The 16,294-nt window shown below is 37.3% G+C and overlaps 2 protein-coding genes across 6 annotated transcripts in view; one reads left to right on the forward strand and one right to left on the reverse strand.

The window, feature by feature from the left end:
* The window catches only part of LOC105840092 (segmentation protein cap'n'collar), a 105,795-nt gene that overhangs the window by 74,490 nt on the left and 15,011 nt on the right, over positions 1–16,294 (forward strand). For 4 of the 5 annotated variants that reach the window (XM_036294422.1, XM_036294435.1, XM_036294437.1 and 1 more), the window contains exons 6-7: positions 3,495–3,729; positions 4,103–4,327. In XM_036294422.1, the coding sequence (XP_036150315.1) occupies positions 3,495–3,729; positions 4,103–4,327 (460 nt within the window). The remainder of the gene's footprint in view (positions 1–3,494; positions 3,730–4,102; positions 4,328–16,294) is intronic. The other variant, XM_036294428.1, reaches the window with a different exon arrangement.
* On the reverse strand, positions 4,841–13,611 carry LOC105840093 (ATP-dependent RNA helicase vasa). Its single transcript, XM_012686851.3, has 4 exons — positions 10,004–13,611; positions 8,327–8,395; positions 6,316–8,220; positions 4,841–6,034 (listed from the first exon to the last, which is right to left on the reverse strand). Exons 2-4 carry the CDS (start codon positions 8,387–8,389, stop codon positions 5,951–5,953), a joined length of 2,052 nt encoding a protein of 683 aa, XP_012542305.1. The 5' UTR covers positions 8,390–8,395; positions 10,004–13,611; the 3' UTR covers positions 4,841–5,950.

Genomic DNA, 16,294 nt, shown 5'->3' on the forward strand with positions numbered 1-16,294 from the left:
GCCACGCGGCGTTGAACGCGGCACTCCGGCGCAATTTTCAGTAGTTTTACGTTAATTAAGGGCAGCCTCCTGTCCGATTGAATTCACGTAACCTAACCTTGGACGAGATGCCGGACAATCCTGTTATTACAGATATGCACGTGTGATCGCGGGGGCTTGGGGAAAAATTTCCAATGACTCGATGAAGAAGAACGCGTTCGGGAGAACAGACATAAATATATATTTTTTTCCACATACCGCGACGTGCATAAAGGGTGAGGGGCTCTGAATCCGTATCCATCAATATTTTCATTCACAACCTTCATGACAGAAACGAGCTTTGCCAGCAGTCACGTACGAAAACACACGCGACGTGTTGAGGTGAAAAGTAGGTAACTCGAGGTAACTGATCGAGGACCGTGGAGAGACGGCGGGTTAAACGACGGCGATGGCAGGTGTCAAGCGGTCAGTTGATCACTGTCAAATAGATCGGAATAGTTCCCGTCGCAGCTCGTCCACATTCCGCCGTGACGTTATAGGCGGAATAAAAACAAAATTGCGGACGACAATTCTGAAGGGAAGGAGGGACAGCCTGATCGCGCTTTATGGCGCTTTAAAAAGGTGATATCTCTATGAAGCAAGTTTAATAGAAAAAAATGTAACCGTGAACTCGTCAATTCGAACGTTCCGCGCTCTTTGTTTCATTGGTAATTGTTGATAATTGGCAAAAAAAAAAAACTGTTACGCTCGTTATTAATAGAACTCCCATTTCATGATTGTTTTCATTGGTAACATATCCGATTGAAGCAGCGCGATAGAATGACAATACGAATGCAAATACTGGCGAAGGCGCTTTCTAACGAACCAGAGTAAAATCAATTCGATACAAATCTCATATCTGCGCGAACTGCTGTGATGGATTTGATAAGGCATCGCGGGAATTGCGCGATATTAATGAACACCAGAAGAAAAAGAGCACATAGCTGCAAGGGAAAAGGGGATAGAGCGAAGGAAACAGAAAGAGAGTGAGTGAAAGAGAGAGAGAGAGAGAGAGAGAGAGAGATCTCGGAAGAAATCTAGCGAGTCCTCGACAGCGCGTTTCAAACATCTGCCGCCGCAGATATCTTTCCTCGCAGATTCATACGTTCCGCGACGACTCTCCCGTGCACGCGAAGCGAGATCGTGTACGCGCGCGCGCGCGCGCGTGTGTGTACGTGCGTACCTTGTGTGGTACATAAATCATAAAGCGCCAGTAGCCGAGGAGGAGGAATGCGTAACGCAGCGTTCGTTTACCGCACTCGCATAGATACCAAACCGATTTGTGTGGAGAGACGAATTTCCATTCGTCAGAATGGAAATGACTATGTCGGGCAGCATCCGATAAATCACGCTTCGTGTGCATCTAATCGCTTGGCACTAGACCCTGGCGGCTAAGTAAGTGTCCTTACTTCCTCCACAATTTAAATTGAACGAACTGGTATTCGCATTGTGGAAAAATGAAGGCTCGGCTAAAACCTAAGCCATTAAAAGTCCGCAACCGCGTCTCTTTACTCCAAATTAATCTGCCGTTGGAGAGAAGTCCGGTTCCTCGCGCTACGCGGACGGCGTCCGTTAACGATCTCCGTCACGGATTAATCCGCCGCGAGCTATAACGAATCTCGAGTGTTCCCGGGGATGATTGAAAACTGGAAGTCGCGCGTTCCGACGCGCGGCGAAAAGCTGTCGCACTTGATCGCGTCCGCGGACGGTAATCGCCGCCTTCTCTCCGCGGCGCGGCGCGGAGAGGCAAGGGGGAGAGAAAAAAAAAGACAGCGAGAGAGAAAGAGAGAGGCTTAAACGTGGCGCACGCTTTTTTCCTATAACTCAATCACGGCCGTTACGTCGAAGCAGGATGAGCCGTAAAGTCCGGCCATTAGAAACGTGCGGTGCGTCGCCGCGCTGCACGACAAATCGCCGTGGAACAAAAGTCCCCCGTCCTACATTTCGCCGCCGCTGCCGCCGCCGCGGCCTACACAGCCGGCAGATGCGCTGACAAGCGAGAATCGCCTTAAAGGCGTCGCGCTCGACAGATTGCACCAGCGGCGCGGCGACTGATTGATGCGCCCGCGAACAACAATCCGGCGCGCAGCGCACAGCCAGCCGCGCGGCAGCCAGCGCTTCCCTATTCATCTTCTTCTTGCGCCCAGGCGCATTAGCGACAATACCTATGTGCATTAAGGCGCCGGTGTGGGTACGTACCCCCGGCAGCAACACTACCGCGTTTACGCCGCGCGATGCAGCTTCTCTCGCGTTTCTTTTTCTCTCTCTCTCTCTCTCTCTGTCCTCCTTCCCTTCCTCGCGACTCGCCGAGTTGGGACGGGAAGAAATTTCGTGAAAGTACATACAAGCGAATGACTGTTCTCTCACAATTAGCGGACAAATCGTGATTCTCTTCGCGCGCATGTCGCCAGGAAGGGAGAAGGAGGGAGGAGAGATTTTTATACTCGCCTACACCGTATGAAATTCGCAGATGTTTTTTCCTCGAAAGCGTAAAACGCGCGTTTCGAGAGAGAAAGAAGATAATTTCACGTTTCCTGTTATTACTCCGCGCTCTTAACAAGCGTACAAGAAATATGCAAACAAGATGTTTATTATTTACCCGTGTAATATACGACATCTAATGTACTAATTTGTACATTTATTTCACGCACTTATAACGCACGACCTTTGCTCGTGCTGGCGGAGGATAATAAAAATTAATAATTGGGTTTCCTCAAGTATTCGTCGCGTTCGTTTCGACGAATTAAATTCCATTCGTGGCACATAATTTATTTGGCTACTTATAAAATGTATTTTTTAATCATAAATTTCGTCCGTCATAATTTCTGCATTGATTGACGCGCGATCACGATTGATGCATGCCCTTACAAGGGGGAAAGGATACTTTTGACACGCAGTATCGCTGTTATTAATATCCTTTACCGATCTTACGTGCAGCCAACACCTACGCGATCAGCGGGGTTCCTGTCTCCTTGGAATCCAGGTGTCTACCTGGTTGACATTTGACAGGCACGTCGGTTCGGGGATTCCTCTTGCGTGACATTCGATCGATGGATGTTCGATTCTATGATAATAGGATGTACCAGATAAGATAATTGCTAGGAGGGTCGACGACCGTGTAGAATTTCGTGATTTGGTTCCGAGCACGAATGAAAATTGTTAGGAATTCGATGAAATCGATATTAATTGCAATATACATATTTTGCGTAAAATAAAGTTGCTTCAGTTATAAAATTTTAAATTCTAAACGTTAAAATGAAATAGCTCTCGTTTTAATTTATTATTAAATTTAATATTTGCAATATACAAGTAAGCGCGGAATATATAATATTCTGAGACTAATTAAAAAAATTCAAATTTATTAGTTTTAATTATTACTTAATGTAAGAAGCATTGAAATCATGTATCACGTATGAAGAGAGGAGAGAGAAAAATTAATTTAAGAAAAATTTCAGAAAAAAATTTATTCGTTTCAGGGTCGCATGCCATTCATGCGAGCGGTGAGCATGGAACAGCGGTGGCAAGATCTCGCATCTCTTTTATCCCTGCCGGGAGGACCGGATCATTTCGCACATCCCGCGCATCCTGGATATCCAGGACACGGCATAAGTCACAGTCATTACGAGGCGCAACGTAATGTATTGCTTCATAATCCTACCTTAGCGCCTCCGGTGGGGGATCTCAATTCAACAGGACCTTACCACAATGTGGGTGAGTGTTGCCCGAAGTTGTGTACGGAAGTTTTTTGTTCCTATTTTATATTATGTCATATATTATCACTTTTTCTCTCTGATACTAATCTCATATGAATTTCTATTGTTTAGTTAAATGAAGCTAATGTGTGCATTAGAGTACGAAAGTCGACTTTTAGGCAAAATATTTTCTGTACTAACGGCAAGACTCATACATACGTTATACAATCTCTAAAGCGTAATTTATAATGATTTTTCATTCACGCATTCACACTCGTACAAACTCCGGCCAATGTCATCATTTTTTGTATGAAAAAAAAGGGGAAATACAGTAATCTTATAATATCATCTAAGAAATTTCATTGTCTGAACTAAGCTGCTCACTGTTACAGGTGGGTCGTCGAATTTGGGTTCAGCTGTGGCAACATCGATGAATTTAACAAACAGTAGCGAACCAATGGGTGCAGAGAGCGGTGCGAGTTACAAGTCTGAACCTAACGATATGATGTATTATCATACACCGACGACAGATTCCATCAACCAAACTACTGATGGATTTCTTTCATCCCTACTCAATGACGAGGATTTGCATCTAATGGACATGGCCATGAACGACGGTAAGTAGTACTATTGCTTATATCATTGTACATTCTTCTCCTGATATTAAAATCCTATCGCTTTATTAATGTATGAAATAAAAAAAACAGATATTTGAAAAAATATATAATATAAAGACGCGTTTATTCAAGAATTTTTACGAGACTTTTAGAGTTATACTTTAATAATTTTTAGCGTTATACTTTAATAATTTTTAATTACAAAAGAGAAAATAAAATCAATCATTCTTTAAAGTGAAAGATATCTTTTAAATACTTTTTGTGTGCCAGTTTATTTTATTAGTATACGAAATCTAATTCATTAAATCAATGTGAATGAACAATAAAAATTATATTTAATTCAGAATAGAAACAAAAAATGAAAAAAAATCACAAAAGTTCCCTAGCGTAACTTTCATTGAAATTCACGTAAAATAAACTTGTAATTTTAATAATAGTAATAATGTGCTAATTTCTGTCAATATGTTGGAATCTATTAAAACAATTTATTTTAGAAAAAAATATAACCAAAAATTTGTTTATAAAAGTATAAAACTTTATTATATTTTGTTATCATAACGTATAAAAATAAGATCAAAGAACGAAATATCGCAGTATTTTGTAACGAAGTAATATCATAAAACATGAATATTTTTTTAACTTCGATGATTCGCGCAAGATAAAGAATATAACTTTATATTAGAACATACTTCATGTTATCACAAGTTTTAAATGTTTTGTAGGCTAATAAAATACATTCACAGAAGCTTTAGATTAACATAAATGAATAAAGTACATGTAAAGCTACAATAGGAAAAATTATTATTTTATATTTTATGAGGCAATATATTCCACGAAATCTATCTTAAACTTCTACTATCAAAGAATTATTTATGAATATCATATTAAGACTAACATCTTCATTAAAGAAGAAAAAAAATTAATCATAATTATTAACACTAAACAAATTGATTTTTTTCAATAACCTATGGTTTACACAACAATGGAAATAATGTAAGTGTATATCATCTAAAAACTTCTTCATACGATTTAAAACTTACTATAAATAAAACCCTGTACTATAATTGAAACCCTGTCGATTCTGTGCTTACGATTGAGGTAGAAATATAAATTCGAACGTATCTTACATTTTTTCTCACCAGTAAGGAACTTTGTGATATCATATAGTAGAAAACTTAAGGAAACAAAAATAAATTGTCATCGTTGCTCATATACTCTAATACATTGATTAGAGATGTAAAACTATCGAGTACGAATTGAATCAAATTAAATCAGATAATATTCGAATCGATTTGAATAATTCAAATTAATGAAAATTTTGAGTCTACAAATTTCAAATACGAATTACATATTTTATATCGACAAATAGAACATGTATAAAATATGACTTATATGATAAAATATATAAAATCATTTTATATCATATAATCAGTATTACTTTACATAAATCTTTTATTTTATATAATAAAATTCAACCCAATGATAATATTATTGGTTAAAAATAATGTTTCAACAATTTGATTCGATTCGGCGTCAAAAAATTTTAATTCGCACACATCTCTAATATCATATTTTAAAATTAAAAAAAAAAAGTTAAGTAGAATCTCACACGATGCATCTAATCTACCATTGTTCTTCTGGTTCTGCTGGTGTAGGAGGTGCGTAACCAACATCATCATATGATTCACCTCCGTACGCATCCTTGTTCTGTACAGAAAAATATTGCATATGTATTTATTCACGTATTTATTAAAAGCTTCAATTCGATCAAAGAATTCTCGATTTATAATAATTTGTAATACAGAATTTTTACTATTCATATTTATACCACGTGTTTATCAAAAGTCCTGATTTGATCAAAGAATTCTTCACAATTTACAATAACTTGTAATACTGAATTTTTAATATTCAATAGAAATATACTCTGAATATAATAAAAATAAATTATATTACTAATATTCAAGAAATTTAAAAGTAGCATTACTTACGCCTCTAATATCTTCCCCGCCAAATCGTCTACCCTTTCCTGGCATGAAGGATCTGGATCCGCCACCGCCGCCAGATTCTAACCAGTCAGGTACTGGCTGACCGGCTTGTTTCAAAATTTTAATCAAATCATCACTAAGAGCCATATCAGAACTTGAATCAAAAAATGAAGTCGCTTTTCCGCGATTTCCAACTCGACCAGTTCGTCCGATTCTATGAACGTATTCGTCGATCGTCTTTGGCAAATCAAAGTTAATAACATGTGAAACGTTTTTAATATCCAAGCCTCGTGCGGCAACCGCCGTTGCTACCAAAATCAACATTTTTCCTCGCTTAAACTCGGATAGAGCTTCTTCTCGTTCTCTTTGTAATCTATCGCCATGTATACTGGTTGTTGGATAATTGCTTTCCGATAAGAAAGCAGCGATAAAGTCTGTGTGTCTTTTCTGTTCGACAAATACTAAAGTTCCTTCTAGATTACCCAGTTGGTTCTGTTTCTCTATAAGTTCTTTTAACAATTTTCGCTTGTCGGACTGACCAGATGCTTGATAGAAGTTCTGTTCTACATCAGTGCAGGCGCCACCGATAATCCCAACTGCGAGGAATAAATAATTTCGCAAAAATCTACCTGCGAGTTCTTGTATCTCATTTGGGAAAGTAGCGGAGAACATAAGGGTTTGCTTTTCATCTGCAGCTATCATTGTGTCATGATCTATAATCTTTTCAATATCGGGCAGGAAACCCAAGTCGAGCATTCTGTCAGCTTCATCTAACACAAAGAAACGTAAAGAAGAAAGTCTAATCTTGCCTCGTCCAATAAAATCTAACAGTCTGCCTGGAGTTGCGACTAAAATGTGGCAACCGTTGAGCACCTTATTCGTTTGATGCATAACTGATGTTCCTCCATAAACCATCTCTACACGTATGAAAGAATTCAAAGAAAATTTCTTGACTTGTGAATAAATCTGCGCGGTGAGCTCGCGTGTAGGCGATATAATAATTGCGTGTGGTTCGCATGAAGTGGATGTTTTAACTAAATCTTTTGGATTCTCTAACAAAGTATGTAAGATAGGAAGTACAAATGCCGCAGTTTTGCCCGAACCTGTTTGCGCGCAAGCCATTAAATCACGGCCGCTCATTATAATTGGAATAGCGTACTTTTGAACAGGAGTAGGCTTCGTATAACTCGACTTCTTAATATTCTCCAACAAAATATCTCTGAGACCGGATTTCTCGAAAGATTGTATCGGACGTGGTGCATCTTCACCGCTTACCTTTACTTCGATGTCATCATATTTATTAAAGTTTATGCCCACTGACACATCATTTCCAAATAAGTAACCTTCATCATCAGGACATTCTGGCGGAACATAATGCTCTTTCTTCTTTGGTTCTTCATCTTTAGATTCATCATTTTGTTTGCGTCCTCTGTTTTCAAAATTACTGTAGCCCTCATCATTATCATCATCATCCCTGTTTCTACCACCGCCTCTTCCACCACCTCTTCCGCCTCCTCCTCTTCCTCCTCGTCCACCTCTATCATCTCTATCTCTCCTAGGTCTGCTTCCATCGTTTCCGCCATAACAGTTATCTTCGCCATCATCATTATCCCTGTTTCGCCTACCATTGTTCCTATTGCCTTGCCACCTACTATCATCGTCGCCTCTGTTATTTTCATAACGCGGTCTGTCACCATCTTGTCTGTTGCGTCCTCCAAATCTATTGCTACGATCGCCATTATATTTATTATTTTCAGGATCTTCATTGTTGGTATTACTATCATAATTTTCCTCCCACTCTGTTTGTTTGCTATTATTGTAACCTCCTATACTATAATCTGTCTCATTGTTATTGTGTATAATTGCACCACGTCCTTTACCGCGGCAAGGGGCCCGTCCTTCTTCAAACTGTAAAAACAATATCAATATTGTATGATTATTTTATTATTACTTTATTTTTGTAGTATATATAAATATATTTCCATTGTATAAAAAATTATTTAAATGATCTTACGGAGGATACAGTTGCTGGCGGCTGAGAAAAGTCCAATGTATCATCACCCCACTGCTCTTCCATTTTTACCTATAGCAATGGATATTACATGTTAAATGTACGTATAGTATGTAATTCAATTGGAAAATTTTATATGAAAAAATTGTTTTAACAATATAAATCATGCTTTAACAATATCTCAACAAGTTTACGAGACAAGTGTAATTTAATCTAATAAGAATTTACAAAACAAATGTAATTTCATCTAATAAAAATATAATTAAATGTATAAATTACGATAATAATGATAGATAAATTTGTGATTAAACTAATGAGATAATTGTAACATGTGACGAGTTAAATTGACAGAAAATAATTTTATACTTTTTTAGAGTGACATTGATAATCCGAACATTTACATCGATTTTGTTAAAATTCTATTCATATATTTCACTTAATAATGTATAAATATTAACAATTTTTTACAAACAATTACATATGACTTTGTAAAGTATTTTATTTAATTTAAAAAATTAAATAGAAAATAACCTAGTCTTAGGATGGGATGGATTATTGGATATTAGGAATAAGAATTAGACTTTTATAGTCAATGAACATTAAACACACAGTCAATAGGAATAAAATGTAAAATATAAATGAGTCATACGATATACAACATAATCTATTATTTGTGTTCAATGAGAAAGCTGATTTTAAAATTCTAATTCTTATTTTTAAGATTTAATATTCCTCCATTGTACATTTTTATAAAACTGCAATGTTTTATAAAAGTGCTTTGTAATAAATATGAGTTTCTGTTAGTGCTTGAGAAGTTGTACTGCTTTTTTTGCACACGTCAGCTTTTGCTTAGAAATATGTGTTGAGAAAATAAAAATCAAACAGGAAGAAGGTTCAAAGTTTTTATTTTATGATAAATCTTAAATATTATATTTGATTCTCATATATATGACATCCAGAAATACACAAGAATATAGAACTTTATAGCTTTACTCCACAGTTTATTCAATTTTTTTCAAGGTTTGAAATGTTTACAACAAAATAATGAAAAAACGGATGCACACAACACAGTTGAAAGTTTCCCTAGGAGACAGATCACACAAAAAGTTGTGCCTTTAGGCCTATTTTTTTAGACCTGAATTTATTGCGCCCTTTTTTTTCGTTGAAGAGAGAAAAAAAGAAAAAGTACATTGTGCAAGAAAGAAAAAAGAGCAAATCTTTTGTTCGATATTCAGTCAGGAATAAAGATAGAATGCTTCCTATATGTATGTATATCCATGAAATTCTGCCCTCCCCCCTCTTTCCCCCGAAAGCTCTTTTCCCCTTATATACACAAGATTTCTTCAATATATACATCGAAAGTTCTTCGAAATAATACAACACGTGGTTTGTTGCCCTTGGTCGGAACTACGCAGTAGAAAAAAAAACGAGCGATGCTACGCGAGATCACGATTACAGTGGTTGATACGCACTTTATATCGAGTCACGTTCTTCGTACAGAAAATCTAGCTTAGATTAATCGTAAACAGCACGTATGAACATCAGCGAACATGATATTGCGCGCTTAGCGCATACAATTACAGCGGTATATCACGTGATAGACGATGATAAAAACATTGCCGCCGGTTCAACATGGCCGCGACGAAATACACTTCTCGTTTTTCGCTGGTTTCTACGTACCTCGTGTATTTCCAAAGATACTTGGTCGAAATATTCCTTTGTGTCCTCTCTCCGTCTCCTGGAGTACGAGATCTGCGTGCGTCAACCGGTGTGGAAGATCGAAATACAGCCTTTGTGTGAGCGAAAAAGCCAAGCGATCTCTCACACGTTGGGATGAACTGCGAGTTCTGTCTGGCTGTGTCCTGTGTCGCCTCGATCAGCCTACGTATCGACGTCGCGCGCCACTGTCGACGAATCAGCGAACCGAGTATTCACACGCATGCGTGTTGCTCGGCGCGTTAGCTTCCTTTTTCCCTTCTCTTTCCTCCTTCCCTCTGCTCACGCCGTTCGAGCACTTCGAGCGGCTTGAGTGTTAACCTGCGGATCTTTCCGTTCTTTTGTTTGTCAATATTATAGAGAACGAAATTATACTATAGCCACTCATTATTACATTTTACGTATGTACATGCAATAATTTTATTAATAATCAATGTTTTGATTTAACTTAGTGTGCGCGCGCGGCAACCATACCGACAATTATACTTGATTTTAGCAAGGATTTTTGCCATTGAAATAAAAAAAAAAGAATTGAAAGAGCCATTGAATCAAATAATCCAAGGACACCAAAATAAGTTTACACAAATTCCCTTCTTTTTCCGAAGGAGTCATAAACTCATAAATTTTTCAAAGAATTTTTATTTACGTAGAATCCTTAGAATTACAAAAATGTTCTTCAAAGTCTCTCAGATTATCGGACAGTCACAACCGTTGCGTTCTTATATATACCGAATTTATTTATAAATATCGTCTTCAATTTTTTAATAAATAAATAAATTGTTATCTTTCCGTTTCTAAGAGACATAAAACAAAAATAAATACTCTTATATAATCGAAAACCTGATTATTGATTAAATCTACTGCAAAGTTAATCCGTTATCCAGATGATATAATCTAAAGTATTTTCAAACAGATACTCAACTTGCTATTTTCTGCGCGTGACTTAGTACGTGTCCCTTGAATACAGGAATTTATATTTCAATAGAAAGGCGCTTAAATTATTTCAATAGTTTATATAATGAAATCCTGGCTAGAGATACGTAAGCTAATAAATAAATAAATATTTCAGTTAATAAAGAAATTTTTATGCTTCAATAAAATGTATTTGCGTGAGTTTTCAAATTCCAGAAATTGATTCCATTCTATGAGACTGAAATTCTATCGAGATCTTACACATTAATTTCTAAATGAACATCAATTAGGCGAAAAGAAGGTCAAATCTAAACAATCTTTTAGTTAACATTCTTATAATTTTCAGAATAAAATCAAGTACACTTCTACTCAACAATTATTTAGCCAAATTTTTCAACTATATTTACGCGTAGTTATAGAGATATGTAACAAGGTAAATTAAGATTATAAAATAATGTAAACTAATTTTTATTTAGATTTTACAAGTCTTTAAAAACTGTTAATGTCGAAAACTTATATTTTGTGTGTTCGACTTTGATGTGCCTAGCTTTTGTGTGTAACGATTTCAGGTCAGATTTATGTTGGCTTGCAAAAATGTATAACTTCGAAAGTGAAATATAAGAAAAAGGTAATAGCATCTGGTTTGTATTAGCAGTTGAGACTGTAAAGGACCTACACAAAATCGTACTGTTACAATAGAATGAAGGAAAAAGTGACACAAAGCAGGACACGTTTACTTCGCTAAGAGACTGTGTATTTACGCGATAGTCGAGAGATAATATTACTTTAGTCTTCACATGTGTTTACGTAACACGTCTGCGGAAACACGATTTTCTAAATATGATATTTCTCAATAAAGAAAGAGTCGGCAAAAAATAAATAACTCTAAAGAAATCTAATATTTTAATAATATTATATTCAACTCAGTATACTAACAATATTAATATTATTTAAAATTCTTTATAATTATGTCTAATTGGTTAATTTATAATTAATTATCACATATACAATTATGTATCCTTTTAACTTACAAGTATGTATACATGTTTACAAAAAAATATAATTTATTGCAATATTACGTATTTGGAGAGACATTAATTTAAAGATATCTGTTTTATAATTATGATTATAATTATAATAACAATAATAATAAATAATAAATAGGAGTTATATCATTTTAACGTACGATAGATAAGAATAACATGAATATTTTTTGTAACGATATTGTTTTAACTTCGTGTTGAGGTGTAAAGGTTTCCTATCGTACGCGCGCAACTGACACTAATCTATAAACGCTGAGTCACTCCATATCGCGTCGAGTTTCGTGTTATTCTCAAAGCACCTTTGTTCGTGACACGAATATAAACGCGATAAAAGATCAAATCGGCGAAAAATTACTCGTATTACGCATTTAAAACATATCTCTAAATTTCATACAGATACATACTAAATCTAAAGTCCAATCATTATCCATATATGTTAAATTTAATGTTGATATATCTACAAAAAAATCCGTTGTATGAGTATTTATAAGTATTGCGATTATTTAACTTTTTTTTGTTCATTATATTGTTTCCGTAATACATACTTAACGAATTTTTCGATTATTAATCCCTTAATTAACTCGCATCTTTTGCAAGAATAAACATGATAGACACGCATGAATTGTTTGAAAAGTTTGTCATTCGATAGATGATAGTAACGTTAGAAATATCTAAAATATCAAAAATATAATAAATATACAATATATAGACATTTTCTTCGCACTGAATACACTGGCCTATCTTAAATTTAAAGTTGCATGTGTTGATAATGATGCAATAATTGTGACACCGATTTCTCACATTTCCATACAATAGTAATCAAACTTATAAGAGGCGCTTCATCATTTTTCCTTCCTGTGGCAATGCCCTCATGTCAGTGAAATTCATGAACTGTTATCCTTAAATACATATTACTGCAACGATCCTCTATGCTTAATAATTCTTTCCCACGCATTCGCTTTAAACTGTTCTGTGTCTCTTGACCTTCCTTACTCTAAATCAGCTTTATAGATTTATTTGTCGTCAGTGTATGAATAGATCTGCCAATAATGTATTAGCAGCCATCATTCGAAGTCTTCTTGATAATCATATCGAAAGCGCTGTGTCCTTCGCCGGATAATAAAAAATAAAAAAAAATAGATAATCGCGACGGTGTGAGCTGCATCATCGGTACGAACGAGCTGCGATATTCCCGGTCGTATTCCCGCATTATCAGACTTACGCCGTCACTCGCCACGAGGATATGCATACATTAAGCGTGTGTGCAGGTGATACGCATGTAGCCCAACGCACGCGTGAGATACCTAAGTGTAGGTGTCTCGGCGCAAGTAGAGGAAAGAGGAAGAAAAGAAACGTCGGCGTGGCGGAGCGATAGGGGCCCAGTTTCCAGTAACGTTCCGTCCGTCCGGAGTTTCACGGCGCGTTGTGCGGACGCGCGACATCGTTGTCATCGCGGAAACGCGGTGCTCGAAACTATCGTCGTCTTCGGCGCGCGACAATCTTACGGCAGAGAAGCTCGTACTACACGCGGCAAAGTGATGCGACACGTGACTCGTCTCGAGCGCGTCCCGGCTGTACTACACGTCGGTGACAAATTCGACAAATCGGAGATATAAAAGTATTACACGCGTATTCGTTTCTAATTAATTCGTTTGTCAATTTACAATTTAATTATCGCTTATTAACGCACCATTTTGTATTGCATACAGGGAAGAAGGATAAATAGAATAATAGGACGATAGAACGATAGAAGCGTTTTATTTGATGGTGCCTGAATCACTGCCTGAGTCTTTGAGCCAAGCGTGTTGTATCTTTCAGCGCGCGCAGCTCGTACGGCATGCGTTCACAAAGACACGCTACATCCTGCGATTTCTTGCACGCGTTTTCGCGGAAAAGGGTCAGGCGTTGCGAAAACCAAGATCTCGGGTCAAACGAACGGATACGTTCGCGGGAATCGAATTTCCAATCAGCGGCGCACAGCACCGCAGTTCGTTTGAAACCGTTGAGCGCAGGCAGGCACGCGAATATTGGATACGCGAACATTGTGTGTGCGATCTGTTTGGAATTCGCGGTGCTGGAGCGTTTGTTGTTTCGAGCTCTGAAAATCGCCGCTGAAGCGTTTTGCAACGGATAATACGGAACGGACGACGTGAAACGGTATTGCAGAAAATATAATATTCGTTTGGCGTGATTTATCGCCATTTTAAACATTCCGTGCGTCTCCATCGAATCGTGCGCAATACGAATCACGTGACTGCCACGACTGTGGATGCAATAAATTTTACGACCTTCAACTACACGTTTTTTTTTTTTTCTTAGAATACTTGCGCGAGCAATAGAGCGTATCAAAAATAAGATTGTCACGTCGTTTAAGCAACAAAGGAAATCGCGATGTGATTCCCGAAATGTGATTTCGGAAACGCAATTTATCTGTTCGTACGCACAACCATTTCCTTTTCTATAAGGAAGAACCTGCGATTGTTAATATGCTCGATTCCTTCCGATAGTGTGTAACTTAAAAATCATTTGCATTTTATCGGTGAGTACACCAAGAAAAATGTTTTGTACTAGCAAGCAAAACTTCAGTTGATACGTGAGTAATGAAGTAATATCGTTGTGTCAATTATAAAGTTTTGTCATCTGAATAAAATTATTTTAATCAGACCACTTAAAACTTTTTAATCAACATAATGATGTTACTATTACTCACGTATACTCAACCAAATTTTGCTCACTGTTTCTCTCGTGTAGATTAATTTATCTCCCTATAAGGTTTGAGAGAGAGAGAGAGAGAGAGAGAGAGAGAGAGAGAGAGAGAGAGAGAGAAAGAGAGAGAGAGATCTTTGGGACACCTTGTATATTGACTATGACTAATCGCAATAGGCACACACGGATCGGTCGGGCGATCACACGAGCCGCATTTGCGTGCCTCTCCATGACGCTCGACGAACGAATGCCAGAATCCTTTCGGCATGGCAGTAACGAAAGCATAATTTCACGTGTCACTCGCGCTATTTGCGGACAGTTAGTAGCTTGTGAGGCCGCGTTTCATCGAAAAATAATCGAAAAATAATGCAAGCAAATAATCGCTTTCTTGCCCTCGTAGGTAAACGGTTCATGAACGTTCGATTAAGCGAATCAACATTATGCGGGAAAAACAAAGTTCGGTAGTGGTATACGGCGAATGTGTGCCGCCGTTTGTAAATATTCATGACACATGAATCGGCAACTTTGCAGCAATATCGCAACCGATCGGCGTTAAAGTTACACGTCTTTCTCGCATGTGAGCGGCACGCGTAGTGTATGGTGATCAGATTTTTAAATTGCGGAAGAGGAATGCTAATACCACTTGAGTCACCTCGCGTCGTAGAATAAAAAATCGTTGCGGTAAATGAACGAATCTATCTAGGAGCATTTTCATGAACACACGAAGGATAAGTAACAAGTAAAATTATCTTACACTCGAAGGTTACAGACTCGTTTATCTTTTACATGCAGTTTGTCAACGAAGATTTCGTAGTCGTTCGAGATTAAGTATGCAATCAAAATGCTTGTTGTCTGAAAGCGAGATATCTAGTTGTGTGCTTTGATATCTTTGGAGATGTTATAATGATAACAATAGAAAATACCCGCGTCCTTGAGAACGATTTATCGCGCGATTCACATGGGTGAATTTTCAAACGTGACTTTACCTCTTCGCTAATTTGAAGGATGGGTCTGGATATCTCTACGGCACTCAATCGTATCAATGGTAAGATTGTCTAACTTTTGTAGAATTACAAACGGATCCGCCTTACGTACCATTTTGAAACAATTTTTAAAACAACACTTTCACAATAGTAACTATGACTCGTTTACTTGTTCAGATGAAAACTTTGTTATGTTTACTGATTTGGAGAGACTGCGATCAAATAAACTCAACTATTTGGCATGTGAGGTAACGGCAAAATATGTTAATTTTATACAATTTTTCTGCTTTTTGTGAGCGTCATGACTACGTCGCGATTTTTTATCTGTCTTCTATACAACGTGGAACTATGAGATATGCCCAAGGCCAGTCGCGGAATGAAAAGTAAAAGACAAATAACATGGCAGTGCTCTGGCACACTCCCGCATGTCGACTGCCGTTTTTCAAATATTGGCTGCAATCGCGTTTTCATTACAAATGCATCGCGTATAATGAGTGAGAAGGAAAAGACGAGATGGTACTTCATCGTAATGATTATACGCGTCAGCTGATCCAGAGAGACGGTTACGATGCGTCAGTTATGCAAGTCCCATACATCAGCAATTCCCAACT

Source organism: Monomorium pharaonis, chromosome 1 (assembly GCF_013373865.1).
Source record: "Monomorium pharaonis isolate MP-MQ-018 chromosome 1, ASM1337386v2, whole genome shotgun sequence".
NCBI lineage: Eukaryota > Metazoa > Arthropoda > Insecta > Hymenoptera > Formicidae > Monomorium > Monomorium pharaonis.